Source organism: Equus przewalskii, chromosome 7 (genome assembly GCF_037783145.1).
Source record: "Equus przewalskii isolate Varuska chromosome 7, EquPr2, whole genome shotgun sequence".
In the NCBI taxonomy this organism is placed as follows: domain Eukaryota; kingdom Metazoa; phylum Chordata; class Mammalia; order Perissodactyla; family Equidae; genus Equus; species Equus przewalskii.
In genome coordinates, this window is record NC_091837.1 from 25,939,802 (window position 1) to 25,960,931 (window position 21,130).

Sequence of the window (21,130 nt, forward strand, 5' to 3'; positions counted from 1 at the left end):
CTGCTGCGAAGGCCTGTCACTGCTGTTACAGAGCAAACACAGGTGTTGTGACTTGCTTTCAACTAAATATTAACTATTAATCAGCCCAGAAAAATGACGTGTCTTGGGTTTTGCAAACCGGTCAGAAATGAGGCACTGATTTTAGAAAGCTTTAGTGTGTGGAATGAGCAAGAGCCGTGAAGAATTTCTGCTGTTTTCCTTCCCTCCTGCACCCTTAGCATCACCATCCTCGGAACGGGTGCCAAGTGGCTGTCTGTGCTCGAAGAGAAGAACTTGAAGCCGGGTGAGTGGGCGTCTCAGAGCCCGCGCCCTGTTCCCAGCAGGGCGGCCAGGGCCGCTGTGCTCCTGTCCCTGCGCGCACGCCGGGCTGCGGGCGCCCGGCTGAGCTCTGACCTCTCCCTGATTCTTGGCCCTAGCGGAGAGTCACAGTCTGCAGACGCTGCACACGATCCTGTCCACCGGCTCCCCGCTGAAAGCCCAGAGCTACGAGTACGTCTACAGGTGCATCAAGAGCCGCGTCCTGCTCGGCTCCATCTCAGGTACGCGTCCTCTCCGTGCGCCTGCGCTGGGGAGGGCGGTCCCAGCCGAGTCAGAGGGCATGCGGGCGCGGCCAGGCCGGCCCTAAGTGTCGAGGCTCCTTGTTCGCGGGAGGGGTGTTCATTAAAGTCGCTGTGAACGCTGCGTTAGCGAATACGGAGCCATCGCTCTGGGGAGGTGTCTATGTGCGCACACCTCACGGCAGTCATAGGCTTCAGTCCTAAAAACGGCTCATCCTGGCAGATTCTGTTTTCTTTATTTTACAAAAGAGAACGGGGTTCAGAAGTGTCAAGTGGCCATCCTGAGGTGCCCGGCTGCCCGGGTGGGTGCAGGGCGGGGTGCAGACCCCCGTCCAGCTGGCCCAGAGCCCAAGTGGGCTGCCCTGTCCACCTCCGTCCACCGCCCTTCTCTGTCCCAGAGCTGAGACCAGAGGGCAGGGCACCGCCCAGCTGGGCCCCGGCCGGGAACATACCCATCGGGCGACTTGAGTGTTTCACTCTCTGTGCGCATCGTCGAGCGGCTTTGGCAGCACCCAAGGGTTGATTTTGAGGTTACAAATAAATTTTAGCAAGTAGGCAAATTGGCAAATACAAACTCTGTAAATAGCAAAGATTGACTATATATAAGGACAATGATTGTGACATTGTTTATATTAGTTAAAAACTGGAAATCACGTGTATGCCCAGTAGAAGGGAATTGAGTAATTTATAATGCATCCTTAATTTACACAGCCGTGAAAAGCGATGTGATGAAAGTTTTTATTTAGATGGAAATATATTTATTGACATTGACAGATGGCCGTGGATATGTTGAGTGAAAAAAGCAGATTGTAGAGTTATAAAGTGTGGTCATTATGTAGATTGGAAAAGGGGAATTTACGGATGTCTATCTATATACACACTCACATGGGTCTATGTATGGGAGTTGGAATTTCAAGTGACTTGCCTGTGGCTGCTGCTCTGTCTACTCAATGGAATTGTGCAAAACTTGAATTGCCCGAAGCAAGCAGAGTTTGTATGATATTTGTTTGAGAAGGTCTTTGTCTCTGTGGGGAGGGACCAGGGGTCAGGGACACGAGTTTTACTCTTTCTCCTCCCGAAACTTCTGGGTTTTGTCTTCTGCATCACCGGGGACTCGAGGTGCTGGGAGAAGGCAGGAGGGACCTCGCGTTTCCATTCTCTGCCTGAGGGAAAAAGTCAGGTCATCTTAGAGCTGAGGCCAGAATTAAGCCCCGTTGTTGGAAGCATCGAGTCCTTTTATGTGGATCTTGAACCCCCAGCCCCCAGTTCATCTACCCAGAGCATGATTAGGAGAAGGCATTTGTTTAAGTTAAGAAGATACCTTTCCAGGTGCACAGACAGGTACAAAGAGGAGCAGAGACACCAGGGTCTGAGCCACCTAGTGGAGGACTCGTGTCTGTGTGTCTGTGTCTGGTGTGCGTGTGTGAGTCTGTGCTCAGGACACCCCGCGGGGCGTCACACAGGGTCCCTGCCCACCCAGGGTGCTCTAGTGAGGGGCAGTTCTTAGGCAGTGGTGGGTCTGGGGTCGAGGGTTAACTTCCTTTCCTCTTGGTGGACTTGGGGTCTGGCTGCCTTTCGAGCCCCTTCCTAAAGCAGGAGTCGTTCCCATCTGGCACCTTCTCTCTCGCATAGACTCACACCCGTGGACCTCAGGGGTTCTGCTCTTCCAACAACTGCCCGTAAACTATAGCAAAGGGCCTTTGCACGTGCCCGTGCGGCCGAGGCCGTGCCTGCAGAGCTGTATCGGGCGAAGCTTCCACTTCCCCTGAAGCTGAGTCTTGCATCCCAGTGTGACCAGCAGAGGCCATGGTTTAGTCTCCTCCAGCAGGAAGACTTGTCAGAAAGTAAATCATCCAGACGCAGGAGCTTTGCTCCAGTTTCTAAACCCCCTCTCCCATTTCTCCCTGAAAAGAAGCTCCGGCCGTCTGGGCATTTTTAGCATTTCCTGGAGAGAGAATAGTACGTGTTCGTCCTTCGGCGTCTTTCTCTGTTGCTCACTGATAAACCACAAGCAGTTGGGCTCAGTCGTCCACATTTTGAATCTCCTTTGCCCTTGCTTGCAGGTGGCACCGACATCATCTCCTGCTTCATGGGCCAGAATTCCTCCGTTCCCGTGTACAAAGGGGAGATTCAGGCCCGCAACCTGGGCATGGCCGTGGAGGCGTGGAGTGAGGAAGGTGACGGCTTCGCGTACTGCGTTTCTTCCTGTGACCGGGCGTGAGGGTAACTCGAAAGTGCTTGACGTGTGACCGGTGCCGGTTCTCCAAAACCGTGTGTCTGAGCGGGCAGCCCTCTCACGTGCAGGCTGACGTCCCTCCGGCCTGGTTAACTCCCGCGGGCTCCGCAGCCCCCTCAGCCTGCCCCCGAGCGGTGGGTATTGGACCGGAGCAGCAGTGGGGAGCTGTGTGCTCAGGATGGCAGGCAGGTGTCCCCGGCATCCAAGCGTTGGGGATGCTGCTGAGATACCCCGCTCCCTCGCTGGCCTGATGCCCTGGCCTTGACGGGAGCCCAGGGCGGGAGCTGGGGGTTGGCCTCTGTGTTGGTCTCAGGACAAGCTTTTACTTCGTAGCCTGTGGCAGCCACTGGCTACAAATCAGCAAAGTCTGTTTGTGTCCCCAGCACCAAACAGGGCCTGGCGTGTGGTGTGTGCACTGTGCAAGTTCATGGACTTAAACTGTTTGCACCACAGCCACCATTATTTTAACCTCTTGGAGCAAATGGGGAGGTTATGCCAACCCCGTTTGCGTGAGGAAGAGGTTAAGGCAACAGTGGAATGGCCGCACCAGGTTAGGGGCTGGAGGCCCAGGGAGCGCAGAAGGGTCTCTCCCGCCTCGTGTTCACGGAAACATCTCTAGCGACCTTTCTGAGAGTCAGGGCTTGGTCTGAGAAGAGGGCCTCTCCCTTTTGCTGTCCAGGCGATTTGCGCATAAAAGTTCTCGGTTCCACTTGTCTGTGCCCTTCCCACCTGGCTGAACCACTTTCCCGGGCTTGGCTGCTGCTGCGGTCCGTGGCCTGGGCAGGAGGGGGCGCTCCCAGCAGAGAGAAGCAGGCGGTCTCCCCAGCGTTCAGATGCACGTGCAGCCGTCTGTCTCTCTTCTCTCTGGGGGATATCGTGGGAAGAAGTGAGCCAGCCGAGGTGAGAGACATGTGAAAAGTGAGCAGCCCCCATGGGTGGATTTCTCTAATGCGGACCCTGCCTTGCTGAGCCGGCGGCAGGTGCTGGGGCAACAGGTGCTGCCGGGTCAGTGCCTGTGAGGACTGAGTCGTTGGAAGGATGCGCTCCCGCCCTCTCTCATTGGCCTCTGCGGCTGTGCTGTGCCCGGGGCTAGAAACGGGCCGCCCTGGAGGGAGCAAGGGTGACTCGGGGCAGGACGTCTGGGACTGAGGTGAAGGTGGAGCTGCGTGGGTGCCCCGTGATCTGGGCATCCTGCTCCAGGAGAAGTACCTGCAAATAGGAACTAGGTGGAACATGCAAGAAGGTTCCGAGCGGCAGGGGCTGTGATAGGAAACAAGATGGGGACGACACAAACTACGTCTCCAGGGAGAATAAACTGCTGTGGTTGTCCCGCGGAGAATCACGGGCAACGAGAGCGGATGGCGAGGGTGCTGTGTGTCTGTGATTGAGTCCCCGGGGTGTGATGCTGAAAGAGCAGAGCAGGATGCTGACACATGCAAGGTGGTACCATCTGTGTAAAGTCCAGCCACACGCAGAGTGACAGCGTATGTTATTCAGAGCTGCGTGTAGACGTAAAAGTTAACACACGGGAAGCATGAAACACTACGGTTCCGGAGAGGGCTTTGGGGAGGAATGAGCTCAGGTTTCAGCAGTGCTCACGTGCTGGGCGGTGGTGTGGATCAGCTCTGTGCCTGTGTGTGTCCGAAATACTGCATAATAGGTAAGAGCTTAAAATAGAGAGGGGCTGGCCCTGTGGCCTAGTGGTTAAAGTTGGAGCACTCTGCTTCAGTGGCCTGGGTTCATGGGTTCAGATCCCAGGCACAGAGCTATGGCACTTGTCAGCCATGCTGTGGTGGCATCCCACATACAAAATAGAGGAAGATTGGCACAGATGTTAGCTCAGGGCCAATCTTCCTCACCCCCCCCCCCAAAAAAAAAGAAAGAAAGAAAAAGAAATAGAGAGATAGAACCAGGGTGTGTGGCTGTGGTGTGTGCTCTGTTAATTTTTGATTCCTCCCAACCAGGAAAGGCAGTGTGGGGAGAGAGCGGTGAGCTGGTATGCACAAAGCCACTTCCGTGCCAGCCCACACACTTCTGGAACGACGAGAACGGGAGCAAGTACAGGAAGGCGTATTTCTCCAAATTCCCAGGTCAGTTGGGATACAGACAACTGTGCAGACTGCCCCTGGGCTGGGCCTCCTGTGTCCAATTCCAGAAGCCCCTACCCACGCCGAAGCCAGGCGAAGCTTCTCACAGCTCGTGGTGCCAGCGTGGCGATAATGAGTTTTTGATCAGTATCTTGTCATTTCAGCTTGAAGCCATCACATGACACTGTAATCTGGGTTTAGTTGCATCTTAACCACCCCCTGTGCCCAGAGCCCTGTGGCCCCAAGCCCGCTGTCGGGCACTGCCTAAGCTGCCGGTGGGCGCGTGTGAGGGCGGAGGGGGGCTAGCGCCTCATGGTTGCGAGCCGATTGGTGAGCTCTTAAAGCCGGGCAGTGTCTCAAGAATTGGGAAGGAAGAGATGCTCTCAGTGAAGACGCAGAAGCTGGTGTGATTTGGTATTTTCCCTTTCTGGATTGCTGCGTTACCGTCTAAATGGGGTTCTCCTACGTGGTGTGTGTAAAAAAGCCAATTATTATGGCTCCAGCTTTCGGGAGAAGAAATGTAGCTTTATTTTGCGAGATTGAGCTCCAACGGGATGGGCACATCCTCTCAGATCTGTCTCCCCGATCCAGGGCTTGGGGTGCATTTATGGGGTGAAGGACGGGGCCGTCTGAAGTGTGGAGATGTTACTGCACAAAACTGGGGTTCTCTTGCCCGATGCGCGTAAACCAGCCACTTAATTACGGCGTCAGCCTTCGGGGAAAGAGATCAGCTTTATTCCGTGAGATGGATCTGCTGGAAGACGGGCCGTGTGCCCTCAGATCTGTCTCCCCGATTCTGGATTTGGGGCAAAACTTACAAGGTTAGGGAGCACAGGCAGGCACGGGGAAATGCTGGTGGGGCAGGTTTTAACTGGTGGGCTTCAAGCATTTATGGTGACGTTGTAAACGTTTATGGTGAGGTTCTAAACGTTTATGGTGAGTTGGGACGGAGTTTTAACACGGGATCTTCCTGAGTGACGGACCCCTTGCTTCTGATGAGTTCTGGTCATGTCCTGGTCCTTTGGTTCTGTGGGGAGCAGAGTCTTTGGTTCTGTGCCCATTTCAGGTCATTCCTTCTTCTGCGCGTGCTCTGGCTACATGATTCTGCAAATTGCAAATTTAGTGAATGGCCATTCTTGATCACTCTGCTGATGAGATGGGGTCGGTTGACCTGCTCCTGGATCCGCGGTCACAGAGACAGATGACTGGAGGGGAGGCGTGGGGAGGTGACTGACGGTCTGCGCAGGCGAGTCCAGCTCGCTCGCTCTTCACGGGACGTGTGTTCACAAAATGGTGGCATTGCCACGATCTGAAGTGGAGTTTTTAGCTCCCTGACATCAGAGGGTCATCTGCTCACGCCCAGTTGATGGGCTGGTGGTCTCAACCGGCCTGAACCGGACGAGGGTCTCAGTTCCTGGGAAGCCATGTTGGCCACCCTGTGGTAGACGGGGCCCATGGGACCGTCCTGGAGGCCCCGTCACAGCAGGGACTCGGGGCTTCTTTCAGAGGCTGCCTGCTGTAGCTCATGACCTCCAGGTCGTCGCGGAGCCTGTGGGGACGTGCTCTTGATTGTCACACCCACTTGGCCTCCGTTAGTGTGGTGACCAAGGGCCGCGCATCTGCCAGTGGGCAGAGCCTCCGCCTGGTTGACTTGCTCTCGTGACAGTCCCCTCGTGAGGCGTGGCTTCTCTTCACTGTCTGGTGTGGGGTGAGGACGTGTCCGAAGCTGGGGCTTTGAGCCCCTGCGTGTACTGGCTCTGCTGTGCCCAGGACGAGGGCCTCCACTGAAGGCCCAGGACCCAGCTGTGCCTGTGGGCCACGTGGCGATGGCTCAGTGTGGCTCGGTGTCAGCGTCAGCTCTGAGTCTCTCCCCTCCCTGGCCCCCACGTCTCCTGGGTTTTCCCTGCTAGTTGGCTCTCTGTCCGCGGGGCTGGTGCTGTGGTTCAGCCTGTGTGACTGGGGCTGGCGCGGGAGCCTCCAGCCTGTCGTGCCGCTGGTCTGCCCCGCTCCAGCACCTCCCTTCGGAGGGCCCTCCCCGGAGCCCCCGCTGACCTCCACTAGTCCTCCTCTCATCCTCTCTCCGTGAGTTCCCGAGGCCCCTGTCAGGCCTGCATGACGGTGTTTCTCAGACACTGGCGCGTGTCAGAGCTGGGGGTGTGGCGGCCCCCCTTAGAAGGCGTGTTCCTGGGGGGGCAGAAGCTGTCGGCTCGCTTCCGCCCCCGGTCCCTGGGCCCCCAGCCCCTCACACACCTGTCTCTGGGCCTCGGCCATGTCTGTCGATGAGAGTCCCGTGCTGAACTGACAGCGGCCTGCTGCTGTCGTGCCTGTGGCAGTGTCTGTCCCGCAGCCAGTCAGGGCCCCTTCTCCTCGGGTGACTGAGCGCCTCTGTCCCCCCGCAGGTGTCTGGGCGCACGGCGACTACTGCAGGATCAACCCCAAGACCGGGGGCATCGTCATGCTGGGCCGGAGGTGAGCGGCTGTGCGCGGTGTTGGGGGAGGGGAGGGACTGCGGCTGTGTCCCGGCCCCTCCATCTGCTCAGTCTGCAGTGTGAGCTGATGGCGCCCTTTGGGGCCCTTCTCATACCAGCTGCCCCCCGGGGGCCGGGGCTGGGCCTGATCCGCATCTCTCTGCCCCACAGGCTGGTTCGGGGGGCATTGGGGTGGGATGCCCTCAGCAAAGGCGTGGCCATTGTCCGTCCACAGTAGCGATGGCTCGTCCGGGCCTGGGGTGTGAGGGCATTGGGGCGCACCACACCTGTGAGGGAGGGACACGTGGACAGGTGGGAGGGCAGTGAGGTGACAGGTGCTTCCACACAAAGGGGACTCCCTGGCTGTCTAGCTTTGGGTTAAAGAGACGGGGGTGGCTGGTCGGGATAAGGAGCCTCAGTGACTGGGCGTGGTGGTGTCACCTGGGGGGGGGGTGACTGCCCCTCGGGCCCCCTGCGACGTGCCTCCCTCAGGAGCTGCCGTGTGTTCATGACCTCGTCTCTCTCTCCAGTGACGGCACCCTCAACCCCAACGGAGTGCGCTTCGGCAGCTCGGAGATCTATAACATCGGTATGCGTTGCCCTTTCTCCCCAGAGCTCCTCCAGGCGGCTAGGAAGGAAGGAGTGTCCCCGTGGGGCGCCCCAGAGCCTGCTTTCCAAAGACCCCACCTTTTGGGATAACTCTGGCCCGTTTGCTTCCAGGTGTCAGAATAGACATGATAAGCCTTTCCTTCTTTCCAGAACATACCTTGCTTGTAGCTCATCAAACCTCAGAACGGGGTTCTTATGGTCACATGGCCCATCCCCATTCTGTTATGTTTCGTCCTCATGATGAAACGCCAGCTCCATCAGGTTGGTTAATTGGGTCTACTCTTTATGGATGAAGAAAGAGAAGCACAGAGAGGTTGCATGATTGGTGAAGATCACACAGCACCAGTCAGGACACCAAATAAAGACAGTGGGCCTCATGGCTGCACAGTAGTCACCTGGGGCCTTCACAATCCCCCTGCAAGGCCACGAAATCAGCCTCCCTGGGAGGTGGCTCCCTCTGGATGTCAGAATCCCAGTCATGTCCAGGCTGTTTGTGCAGCCACGGTGGAGAAGTCCTGATCCATCTGATTCCAGCCTTTGTTCCTCCCCGCAGTGGAGTCCCTACCACAGGCACTTGCTTTCTTTTCATTGTTAAATTAATTTGTACCTAGGTAAGGAAGGCCCGGGCATGATCCCTGTAAGCGTCAACCTTTCCTGCTCAGGGCCAGCTCTGACTACCCCCGGGGTGGGGTCCTTCCTGGGGTGGCTGGGGGGACACGGGCAGTGGAGTCGCTGGCCGAGGGGGGTTGACGCGAGTGTGGCTCCCCCCCTGTCTCCGCAGTGGAGGCCTTCGAGGAGGTGCTGGACAGCCTGTGTGTCCCCCAGTACAACGAGGACGGCGAGGAGAGGGTGCTCCTCTTCCTGCTGATGGCCTCCGGCCACGCCTTCCAGCCCGACCTGGTGAAGCGCATCCGCAGCGCCATCCGCGTGGGCCTGTCGGCCCGGCACGTGCCCAGCCTCATCCTGGAGACCAAGGGCATCCCGGTACGGCGCCGCAGGGGTCTGTCTCCTGCCGCCTGGCAGCAGTGGCCAGAGGGTGGTCACCCCCAGGATCCACGCACTGTGGGCCCCGCCCCCCCCCAAGCTGCTCCTGCTTTCTATAGAGTTTTTCCGCGTTGCCTGGCAACCCCATCCTTCCTGTTTCCTGTCCTCTCTTTTTTTCCACCCTTCCCAAATTGCGTTTAAAGCAACTTCTGCAGAACGCCGGTTTTCAGGGGTAGGCGGGCCCCACATGCACGTCCGACCGGCTTTTCCCGATGCGGTTTTAGTGGTTCTCAAGATTATTAATGAGAAAATTAATTTTAACTTTTGAAAGAGCCGCTGGGGTGCTGTTGCTCTCGCTTGTGATTTTAAGTTCTGCCTGCGGAAAGATCTGAGCGTGTTTAGGGGCCGTCTCCACAGAGCCGCTCCCCTCAGGCTTCGCGAGCTTCTGGGGGAGGAGGCGTGCCCGGCTGGACCACAGCTTTAACCTGCACACGGATGCCTCGTCCGCCGAGGAGCATGCCGTGTGCACGCGCGTGCACACAGAGCAGTGTGCACACAGACATGCAGGCCGTGCGAAGCCTGCAGGGTCGCCGTCCTGGCAGAGGAGAGGAGCAGATTCTCCTGGCCGGCAGGGAGGCCGGGTTCCGATGCTGCCCAGGCAGGACGGGTGCGAGGGCACTTGGAAACAGGGTCTTCCAGGACAGGCAGCTTCCTGGGGGCCCCGAGAGCTGAGGCCCTTGACTTTGGAAGCCTGGGGCGCACTGAGCATGCGGCGCCCGACACGAGCAGCTACGCTGTGCCGGCCCTTCACCCCGTCGCCTGTGCTCTCTGCCCGGTATCCTTCCTCTGGGAGCTCTCAGCCCGGTGCCCTTCCTCTGGGAGCTCTCAGCCCCGTGCCCTTCCTCTGGGAGCTCTCAGCCCCGTGTCCTTCCTCTGGGAGCTCTCAGCGAGCTTCCTGTTCGCCACCGTGTCCTCTGGCCCTGTCTTGGCCCCCACGCTGCTATCCTCTGTTGGGGCGTTCCCCTCTGACCCAGGCCGCACTCCTGGGCACGGGCCGTGTCTGTCTGTCTGGTGGGCAGGGACCCTGTCCGCTCACACCCTTCTCCCTGGAGCCCAGCCTCCCACTGGCAAACAGCAGGCACTCAGACATGGCACTTGAGCCAGTGTGAGCGAGTGAGTGGTGCATGCAGCCGGCCTCCTGGCCACTGGGGAGGCTGGGTGGGGGAGCTTTTCATGCCCGCTTCACTGACGGCGGCTGTGTGCGTCAGAGGCCGGGATGGGGGGTGGGGGACGGCAGCCAGGTCGGCTCTGCCCTGCTCAGCTCAGCGGACTGAAGCCTGGGACTCGGGGCTGGGCAGAGGGGCCCCGAGGGCAGCCCCGGCCGCCCGATCCAGCTGATCTTTGTCCCGGTCTCGTCAGTCACCTGGTCTGTGCTGACAGGAGGCAGCATGGCTTTCATCTCGGGGGGCCGGGCAGAGCCCAGGGGCCCCTGCACCCTCCCGGCCCCTCGGCACAGGACGCAGTAGCAGGGTTTCTCCTAGGACGCCGCCGTGTTTATTTGTCAGCTAGCGGGAGGCACACATTTCAGCTCCCCTGGGCCGCTCTCGGGGCTTTGGTGTCAAGCTGAGGAGTGCAGACAGCACGCGAGAGGCTGGCGACACCAAAGTGACAGGCGGTCCCTCGGAAGCCAGCACGTAGATCCTTAATTAGTTCACACACTGACTCAGGTTTTCAAATGAATGAATTTTAATTACATCTCAGGTAGAAAAAAAAAAAATAGTGCCAGTGAGAGGAGAGATCAGGGCGCCAGCAGCTTTATTAAAGGGCTTTGTTGTTCTAGAAGCTTCCTAGCCCCCAAACACCACCACTGCTGCCAAAAGTGCATTGGGACTAAAGGGGAAACACACGCTACAAGTCTTAGGGGAGCTCGAACATTCAGGAAGAATGTGGCCGCAGGAAGCAGCGACGTGCCCTCCCTTGGCCGAGGGCCCAGGACAGGTTTGTGGGTGGTGAGGCTCCCGGCTGGAGCTTGGATTCCAGTTGCAGACGGGGGACGGAGTGGGAGGAAGGCAGCCCCCTCCTGCGAGAGTAGTGTAGTCTCTATAATGCAGTGGAGTGTAATAAAATAAGTATCCATCCGAAGTAAACTCAGTATAAATAATGAACTACGGCGGCAAGGCGCTGGCAGAGCTGTGCTGTCAGCTGCTGATCGCCTGCAGTCTCTGGGCAGGGGCGTCAGCCCCACTCCATCCCGGAGACAGACCCTTGGGGAGGGACTTGCTTCAGTCGCCCACTGCGCGGCAGACGTCACCTTACCCCCTGTGTTGGAAGCCTCCTTCGGGGCCTGTGGGCCGGGCTCAGTGGGGCCGGGGGTCCTGGCTCTGCGCTCCGGCGGGGCGTCCTTTGGGTTCGATGTGCCGGGGTCAGAGCTGGGGGAGTTTTCCCCATCAGGCTTACCGCTGTTTCGTTGGTTTTCTCCCCTCTTGCCCGCAGTACACCCTCAACGGCAAGAAAGTGGAGGTGGCCGTGAAGCACATCATCGCCGGGAAGCCGGTGGAGCAGCGTGGGGCCTTCTCGAACCCCGAGACCCTGGACCTGTACCGGAACATCCCCGAGCTGCAGGGCTTCTGAGCTGGCCCGCCCTCCGCCTCGGCCACGCGCACCTGTCCTGGGACTTGTGTGCTCCAGAAATGGCCCAGAAGCCTGCTCCTCTGCAGGACCACCTGTCGCGTGGCGAGGACGTCTGTCCGGGCGGGCTGTGTGGGGCACGGTGGGCTTGGGGAGTGTGTCTTTGCACACGTGTTCCCACGTGCACTCACAGAGGAGCTGGAGTCGCGTGTGCATGTAGTCACACCAGCACCCCGTCGATGTGTGGGTGGACCCGGGTTCTGGCGAGAGCACACTCCTGAGCAGCGACTGCCTCCAGCCCCTGCCGGGGGCTCCACCTCACTCTGCACAAATCCATGTCTTCCCTGTACGTTGGCGCCCCGGCTCTGTCCGTCGTCCCTCAGGGCCCGGCCACCTGCTGTTGCACATTTACGGTGCCCAGACGGGCCCCTCTGTGAGTTTACGCCATCTTCTTACAGCGGGTCATCAGGACTGGCAGCTGCGGCTCTTGTTGTGCGTGTGTGACGGACGGAACACACGCAGTTCCTGGTGGAACCGTGTGTCGCACCCCAACCAAACAGCGCTTCCCGGCGCACAGAAAGCTCCCTCTGGAGACAGAGCGGGTTTCAAGCTTTAATAGGATCTCTTTACTTCGTGGACTTTGAACGGTTTAACGAATGTTTTACTGTTACTTCAGCCTGGTGTGTGGGTGTTTGAGGGGCCGCGCATCCACCCTGTGGGCAGTGTTGCTCTGGGGCGGCGGCCGGCTCCCCGGCAGCGGGTCCCGCAGGTCCTCTGGAGACAGAGCTGCACGGCCCGGGGCCCTGGCCTCGCTGCACCCTCCAGCCGAGAGCTCTTGGGACCCTCACGTGGAAATCGTGGTGTTGGTGCTCGTGAATCGAGTCACAGGGTCGACAGCCAGGTGGTTTCTGTGTGAAAGTGCAGCATATTGGCAAACTCCCATAATTCGAATTTTTGTTTTTGTATTTTTTTAAACTGAGCACAGTGAAATACTTTTCCGAATCCTTTTTCTTCTAGATTATAAAACTGTCTAGGGGAAGCACTTTGAGGAGTTTAATGCAATAAACGTGTGCGTATACGTGCGCACGCCCATACGTGTGCGGTGTGCTCGTGTGTTCTCTGAAGGACGTGTCTGGACCCACGGCCGGGAAGCTGCTTGTGCTGACGCGCCAGCCCGGAGCCGGGTCCCAGGGAGACGTTGGGTTCAAATGGTTGGGGCACTTCCCAGGTCCCTGGTATTTAGCATCAGTCCTTGGGGACCAGATGGCCAGCAAGCACTTCCCAGTGTGAAGCCACACGTGGAGGAGAATGACCTCGCCCTGGGCTCCCCCGTGGCTCAGAGCCGGCGGGATTTCTGGGCTGCAACTCTTGTCATTGCCAGAGCTGTTTGTCCCTTGGCTTGTCAGGCTGCAGGTCACAGGATCCAGGCTCAGCCCAGCGGGCTTCTCCTCCCCCGTCACAGGGCGAGGGGGCAGGCTGTCTGCCCGGGGTTGACGCGGTGACTGTACCACGAGCAGCGCCCGGCTCCCGTGTCTCCCGTGTTCAGCCAGCCTCAGGTGAGGCTGCTGCGCCGCCAGCCTCGTGTCTGCATTCCAGGCGGGAGGAAGGAAAAATGAGGGCTGGCGAGAGGCACAAAGCCTGCTCCTCCTGAGTCCCCTTTTATCACCAAAATGGCGGCTTTTCTGGAAACCCACCCAGTGCACATCTGCTTATGCTCAGGGGCCCCATGACCACCCCCAGCCACAAGGAAGCCTGGGGATCTGAGGAGTTTTAAGCAGGACCTATGACCTTTTGCATTAGTTTCCTGTTGCTGCTATAATAAATACGCCAAACTTAGTGGGTTAAAAACAACACCCATTCATGACAGTTCTGGAGGCCTGGAGTCTGACGCCAGTTCCCCAGGCTGAGGTTGGCAGGACCGCGTCCTGGAGGCTCCAGGGGAGAACCCGCTTCCTACCTTTTCCAGCTTCTAGAGGCTGCCTGTGGCCCTTGGCTGGTGGCCCCTTCCTTCGTTGGTCCTCGAGGCCTGCCCCGCCTCCCGCTCCACATACAAGAGCCCCTGTGATTCCATCTGCCCCACGCGGATAATGCAGGATAATCCCCCCGGTTGAACAGCTACTGACCAGCCAGCTTAATTCCACCTGTAGCCTTGAATCTCCGTCTCCACCAACGGACCATTTTCACAGGTGCTGGGGATTGGGACATGGGTGTCCTTGGGGACCATTATTCCGCCTCCCTCACTCTGCAAACACAGCCGGGGTCCTGCTGGTGACCAGGCAGGGAGAGGGGTCGGCAGGAAGGTGTGAGCCCTGAGCTGCAAGAACAGAGCAGTCGGGCCCCCCTGCTTGCTGGCTGCCCTGGGGCTGGGCTTGTCCTCCCCCGGTGACCAACCTGCCAGCCTCCCTCCTGCGACTCAGGTCAGACCCCGGACCCCCTGCATTCTCCTCTGGCTGCGTGCTTGGAAGCCACCTCACACCAACTGTGCCTGAGGACTCATTAAGGCTTCATCTCTGTGCCCTGTAGTTCCCCCAAGACGTCCCAGGCCGGCCAGGCTCACACGTCCTTACTCATAAGCTGCAGCTGACGACTTCATTAGCGGGAGACAGATGGTCTGGACCAACAGCCCCCGGACGCCCGCGGTGCCGGCCCTCCTGCGCTGTGCCGTGGCCCAAGCGTCATGCTTAGGAAGCCACCACCTGCTGGCCAGCTGGCTTTCTCCCTGTGGTGATGGCCGCCTTTCATCTTGCTGCCGGCCCCTCCCCTTCCCCACTCTGTACGTCCCCCCAGCAGCTTGGGGAAGCACAGGGATCTCAAGGCGGCCTGCCCGGGGCTGCCAGGACTCTGCCCCGCTCCTCTCCCGTGGCCTGCAGGCCTCTGAAGCAGCTCTTCCTCCTCTGGGCCTGCCTGCCCACCTCCAGGAACTTTCTCGAGGCTGGAGGGCTTCTTCCCACTCGCACGTGCCCACCCTCACCTTCTGGCCTGAGCAGAAGGGGCCCTGGAATGGCGTTGGATGACTGGATTCCTCCCATCCGCACCCGCTCCTTTTGTGCTGGCTCCTCCCACCGGCTTGCATTTGTGCCTGCCTGCTGGGTGCCCCTGACTTTGGAGCCCTGGAGGACCCCAGATTGCTCACTCATCTGACCCCAAGCCCCTAGCAGAGGGCTCAAATCCACCCAGGCTAGGGAACGGCATCTCCCTGACCTGCTAACCCGCCCGTCACTGGGGTGTAGGCGGACAAGAGACCCTTCCCCTGGGGCCTCAATCGCACAGGTGAGGGTCTCAGGGATAAGGGGCCCCACCACGTCCCCCGACCCTGGCCTCCAGCCTTCAGAGGGAAAGTCGCGCACACACTCGGGGGTAAGCTGTAGTCATTGGGGTGCAGGCTAAGCTGCTGTGATGAGCACCCCCACATCTGGCTCAGTCAGGAAGGAGTTTTTCTCCTGCAAAAACCCCGAGGTAAATGGGTGGACTGGTGCGTGGGGCGGGGGGGGGTAGGTGGCTTTGCTTTGCAAGGTCACCCAAGGACCCGGTCCCCCCCATCTGGTTGCTGCGCCATCCCTGGTGTGGCGGTCTCCTGCACATGGCCGCTGGTGGCTCATGACATTCACCCTGCAGCCCCATCCATCCTGCTGCCGTCCCACAGCCCCACTTTGTCACCACGCACTCAACTGCAGGGAGGGTGCGCTCCAGCTGGTCCTCCCCCAGGGGCTGGGTCCTGCCGACCCGTCGCTGGAGAGCCAGCCTGGGGCGGAGGGCGTGCGTGCACGTGCGAGGGCGATGCTTGTTTGTGTCTGCGTCTCTACCTTTCGAAAGTAAACCGTAAGGTTTGTGAGACAAACTTGTCGGGTTTTGTAACATTTTGGCCACGTGTGTGTATGAGCATGTGTGTGAGTGCTCGTTTCTGTCTGAACGTTCATATATGTCTGTGCATGTGTATATGTGTATGAAGGCATGTATTTGTGTGTGTGTGAATGTGCATATACGTGTGAATGTGTGCATGTGGGTGCACGCCAATCCCAAGTGCATGTCTGTCAAAACCCAGAGGAGCAGAGTAGTGGCCCTGACAGCTGCTGCTTCTGTTTCCACCCCGGGATGGGGCGGGACGGGGGGTGAGGGGGTAATGAACAACCCCAGTACCCACCTTCAGCGGCCAGCAGCACTGTTTCTTGTTCCCGGAGTTTGGGGACACCTGTCTGTGTCTCGATCAATAGCTTCTTCATGGTGTTCGGCTGAGCAGGGGATCCAGTACTAACTCATGTGTTCAACCACTGTACCCCGTGATTGTCACTGGGGCCAGTGTCACCCAGGTCGGTGAGCTCCTCTGCCACGGAGCATCCATCTCGGGAAGGGAGGCAGATGGTTGCAAGGAAACAAGAGAACTGGGCGCGGTGGTCGGGGGCCTCTGAGGAGGTGACATTGAGGCACTGCCTGAGTGTGAAGTGGCCGCCAGGTGAAGATGAGGGGACAGCCAGTGGGCAGAGGAGAGAGCGCCAGCCAATGGCCCGAGAAGGGAGTGGACTGACCTAGAGGAACAAAAAAGAGTCGATTCTGAGAAAGTAGGGGCTAGGGGACCGAGTGGGAGAGGCAGGTGGCCACGTGCGGACTGTGGGTGTGGATTGTGCTAAGGGAGGCAGGAGGCCGTGGATCCTGAGCCCTGCAGTGACGTCCGTGGACGCGCATTTAGCAGGTGGTGCCTGGGTGGGGCAGCGGGAGGGCCTGGATCGGGCACCGGGCCGTGGGAGATGTCAGCTCATTGGCCTTGTCCCCCTCCTCCCCCCTCTCACCGTCACCCAAGCGCCGCAGGTGCTGGAAACACAGCCCGGTTCTGGCTCACGAAGCAGCAGGTGTCGGGCGCACAGCACAGCCCTCGGAGCCCGGGGCCTTTGAGGAGCCGCCCGCCTTCTCATGAGCACCAACTCGTTCTCAACGCCCCCTGCCGTTTTGTCCCCAAACCTTCACGGCTGTCACAGGCAAATAAGCAAAGCCCTGCAAGGACGATGTTTGGAACCCGGTGGGAGCTGGGCGCTGCCCACTGTCACGGTCGATGGCGTTGAGCGCACTCCCGGCCGCCACAGCAGTGAGTGGACGGTCTCGTAATTTCAGTCGACGAGTCCAGCGGGGAAGCAGGATGTTCCAGCCTAGGGCGCTGCCGAGGGGCTGTCGTCTCGGTTCCCCAGCTGTCCTTCCGATGATTCCCGGCCTGCAGGCCGTGGACGAGTGTGAAAGAGGGCTCCGTTTTAGGAGGGGCGGAGCACTGAAGGATCGCCTGGGTCCTGCCTGGAAGAGTTCCCAAATAGAATTTTAAAGAAACACGTTTGTGTTTCTGGTTCTGACCGTTCATGCGTAATGAACACAAAAGAGACTTCTATGCATAGACCAGTGGGCCACCTTGGGGGAGAGTCCACTCGGTCTGGGATAAATCCGTCTTACAAAATTGTGGTCCTCTCGAGGACCTCTCAAGGGTGGCATTTCCTCAGGAGTTGTGGCAGTTAAAGAAAAATGGCAGAACTTTTTGACACTTCTCCTGGTGGTGGTGGGGGCGTGTCTAGACCCCCTCCCCTTGAATTTGAGTGGCCGGTGACCGTGATCTATAGACTATGATGGAGGTGATGCTCAGTGACTTATAGGGTGGGGCCAGGAAGGCCGTGGAGCTCTTGGGGTCACTCACTCTGGGGGAGTCCCCCACCTTGAGGCCACCATGCTGGAGAAGCCACATGGAGGCGCTCTGGTCAGAAGTTCCAGCAGAGTCTGGCCTTCCAGCCACCCTGCCAGGGTACCGGGCACACGAGTGGAGCCATCTTTGACCCTCCAGACCAGCCACCTGCCAGCTGAATATCGTTGAGTGACCTCAGTCGACACCACAGAAACAGGAGAATCACCGGGTGGAGCCCTGCCTGAGTTCCTGACCCAGGGAAGCCCTGAACATAACAAAATTAGCTTTCATCTCTGCTGCTAAGTTCTTGAGTAGTTATGCGGCCATAGCAATCAGAGCAGGGCTCCTTTAAATAGGGCCGAGCTGGTGATGGGAACAAGGACGAGCGTCGGGCGTAGCCCCAGGAAAGCTGGGGACAGCAGGAGCCTGCTCTGTCTCAAGGCGACGGCCATTACTGGGGAGCACAGGTGTCAGAGGGCTGCTTCGGAGCCGACTCGTGGGTTCAAGTCCTCGTTGACCAGCCTGGCAACACTGGGTAGGTTTCTTATTTCTTTTCTTTTTTTGAGGAAGATTAGCCCTGAGCTAACATCTGCCACCAATCCTCCTCTTTTTGCTGAGGAAGACTGGCCCTGAGCGCACATCCGTGCCCATCTTCCTCTACTTTCTATGTGGGACGCCTACCACAGCATGGCTTGCCAAGTGGTGCCATGTCCGCATGTGGGATCTGAACCAGCGAGCCCCAGACTGCCTGAGCAGAACATGCAAACTCAACCACCGCACCACCAGGCTGGCCCCTGGGTAAGGTTTCTTAACCACTCAAGAGCCTCAGCTTTCCCATCCGTAAAATGGGACTTGGCAGTTAGGAATAGACATGTCCAGTGAATGGCCACGCGTTCAAATCCAGCCCACAGATGGATCTTGCTCGGCTCCCCCATCGTTTTATTATTTGGATCCAATTTAGAAATTGGGAGATTTCACAGCTTCCCGTGCAGTCGCCTGGTCATCATGGCTCACACAGCCTGACCCCCGCGCATGGGCCGGACACCGTTCTGAGGGCTGTGCCAGCCCTGATTCATCTGACCTCAGGAGCCCTGGGAGGTCTGTAGCATTGTCATCCGGGCTCTGGCAGAAGCGGTCCAGGGAGCAAGGAGGCCGCCTCGGTGGTGCCACGGCGGAGATGGTGATGGGAGGTGTTCCCTGTCCCCTGCTGTGGGGGAACACCCCTTCCTCCAGTTAGGCACAGCCCTGGGAGGGGGAGACCCACACGTGATGAGATGAACTTGAGTCCTTAGGAGAGTGGGGTGCATGAAAGAAATGTATTTGGTTATCAAAGAGTAGTCGATTTCTGCAAACTCGAGCCTGGACACTGAGTGCACGGCAGAAGGCACTGGTGGAACCAACCGTCCTGGAGCCCGAGGCTGGTCAGAACCCTTGAAATAGCAGCCCACTTAATCCTCACAACCATCCTGCAAAGAAGGTGATTTATGATCCTCTCTTCATGGAATGGAAACTGAGGCACAGAGGTCAGCTGGCCTGAGGTCATACAGCTAATAGGCAATAGAGTTGGTGTTAGGCCACAGGCAGCCGGGCTGGGTCCCCTCAGTGCTGCCTCTGTCTCCGTCCGGAGCCCCTTTCCCGGTGATATTTCCTGGGAGAGCAGGGCGTGCCCTCCGTGGCCCCATCAGTGACCCCCATGCAGGAAGGCAGCCCAGGTCGCCTGGAGCAGGTCCTCAGCCTGCAGGCAAGCCTAGGGGCCGCCCGTGGGACCTGGGAGCTGAGAAACCACCATGCAGGAGGGAGGCGGATGGCACTCCTTTCCCCCAGGTGGGGCTGGAAGAACCGATGACTGTCACACGGCATCAAGCAGCCTGTGGTCCCTGCAGTTCTGGTAATGGCCACCGGTCCCTTCTGTGGGCGGACAGCTGGACCAGGTGCCAGTTACTGAGGGCAACAAGCTTGTTTTCCGTCATTCTGGGCTGTCCTGGTGGTCAAGGGCCGCGGCTTCCACAGGTCTGTTGAGCTGTCCTTCTAAATGAGCGGGGCTTAGGGCCACGGGCTTCAGGGGCTGGAGCCGTTTGTCTGGACCTTGGCTGGCTGGTGCCCATACCAGCTGACATCGCTGTGGCCTGTATGAGGTGCTGGGCACTGTTCCAAGGGCACAACCGTGACTACAAGTCCGGGAGGTGGGCGTCATCACTTTCCCTGTCTGCAGATGAGGGATGAGGTGTCGAGTTCAGGGACCTACCCGAGGCCACGTGGGGCTGGGATCCCAGCACGGGAGCTGCCCAGACGCTGGCCTTGACCTTCTCCCTGAAACTTTCGAGAAGAGTTCCCCAGAGAACGGAGAGAATCCCTCTTTTGATAAAGCTCCTTTCGTGGTCCTTTTTTCGGGTCTTTCTTGAATGTCTAGATTGATTAAAAAAAATCATACCCCAGTGAAAAAGATCAATTGCCGTGTAGGGTTTCCGAGTCAGTCTGACAACTCTCTGTGACAACCCTCTCATCTGCTTCAGCCTCTAATTAGATTTGGAGGAGAGTCAATTCATGTGTCATGAAATTTTCAAAGACGACGTTCCGTGAATGGTACTTCCCATTCTTCCAGCTTGATTGAAATTGTGGGGTTTTAAGAGGATGCTATTTATACTTTTAAGACAATGGAGCTTTCAAAAGGATGCCGATTCTTAGGTCTTCATGTGCGATTTCTAGGGAAGCGGAAATTTTCAAATTTTTGTAATGATTGTGTTTTTGTGGCTTTCCTTCTTTTCTTTTTCTTTCTTTTTTTTTTAAATAACCGGACTCGGCAGTGTCTCTCTCTCCCTGATGGGAACTCAGGTTCTTGCCAAAGTATGTATCACATAATTGCTTTCATGTTCAGGCCCAGCAAGAGCGCGTTGTAAATGGCTGTGACACAGATGTGACAATTCCATTAGGCCTGGGTTCTTGCGTGGTTGACCTTGCAAATTGAATTCAGGGAGGTCAGCCCTCTGCCTGGCTGCTAACGTTCATGTTCACAGTTTGGGGAGAGGCCAGGGAGGTGCCGGCTGGGATTTCCATGCCTGGGTGTGGACAGCCCGGTGGCCTCTCCACCTTGCCCCATCCTGCATCACCCCCCACCCCCTGGGGTCCTGGAGTCTCTCTCGGCTCCCCACAGAAGGTGGCAGCCTGTGATGGATGGGCTCCTGCCCGCTGGGCATTATCAGCCACTCTGTCAAGGTGACAATGTCATTTTTAATATTTCATCTTCAGACCTGAGGTTTATTTTTAGGTTGGGAGCCAGCCGGCCTTCCCAGAGAGCACTGCACAGGGTTTTAGGGCGTGGTTCTCGGCCCCTCAGCGGGGAGCTTCTCAACACACCCGTGCCCCGAGGGCACCCTCTGGGGTGCAGAGAATGTTCTAGATCTTGACCCACGTGGTGGTTCCTTGAGCCTGTATCTGTGTACAAAAAATCAAGCTTTGGTGAGGATGTGGAGAAATCAGAGCTCTTTTGCCTTCCTGGCGGGAATATAAAACGGGGCAGCCACCGTGGGAACAGTCTGGCAGCTCCTCAGAAAGTTGAGTGTCAAATCACCCTATGACCCAGCTGTCCGACCCTCAGGGATCTACCCCAAAGAACTGAGAGCAAGGGCTCGAACGTGTTCACAGCAGCAGCATTCACAACAGCCCCAAAGTGGAAACAACCCAAACGTCCATCAACAAACAAAGGCATAGACAGAATGTAGTCCAGCCACACAGTGGAATATGATCCAGCCACAAAAAGGAGAGAAGCACTGACACCTGCCACGACATGAGTGAACGTGGAAAACGTGATGCTCAGCGGGAGAAGCCAGACGCGAGGGTACAGGCATTGTACGTCTCCGCTTACACCAAATGCCTGGAACAGGCAAATCGCAGAGACAGAAAGTGGAATA

At 58.1% G+C, this 21,130-nt stretch overlaps 1 protein-coding gene across 3 annotated transcripts in view; it reads left to right on the top strand.

The window, feature by feature from the left end:
* The window catches only part of AACS (acetoacetyl-CoA synthetase), a 59,812-nt gene extending 47,149 nt beyond the window's left edge, over positions 1-12,663 (top strand). The window contains exons 11-18 of one of the 3 annotated variants that reach the window (XM_070627286.1): positions 219-283; positions 417-539; positions 2,621-2,734; positions 4,758-4,883; positions 7,280-7,349; positions 7,879-7,937; positions 8,739-8,941; positions 11,435-12,663. In XM_070627286.1, the coding sequence (XP_070483387.1) occupies positions 219-283; positions 417-539; positions 2,621-2,734; positions 4,758-4,883; positions 7,280-7,349; positions 7,879-7,937; positions 8,739-8,941; positions 11,435-11,572 (898 nt within the window). In that variant the 3' untranslated portion in view covers positions 11,573-12,663. The remainder of the gene's footprint in view (positions 1-218; positions 284-416; positions 540-2,620; positions 2,735-4,757; positions 4,884-7,279; positions 7,350-7,878; positions 7,938-8,738; positions 8,942-11,434) is intronic. The other 2 variants (XM_070627288.1, XM_070627289.1) reach the window with 2 other exon arrangements.
* Positions 12,664-21,130: the final 8,467 nt, after the last annotated feature.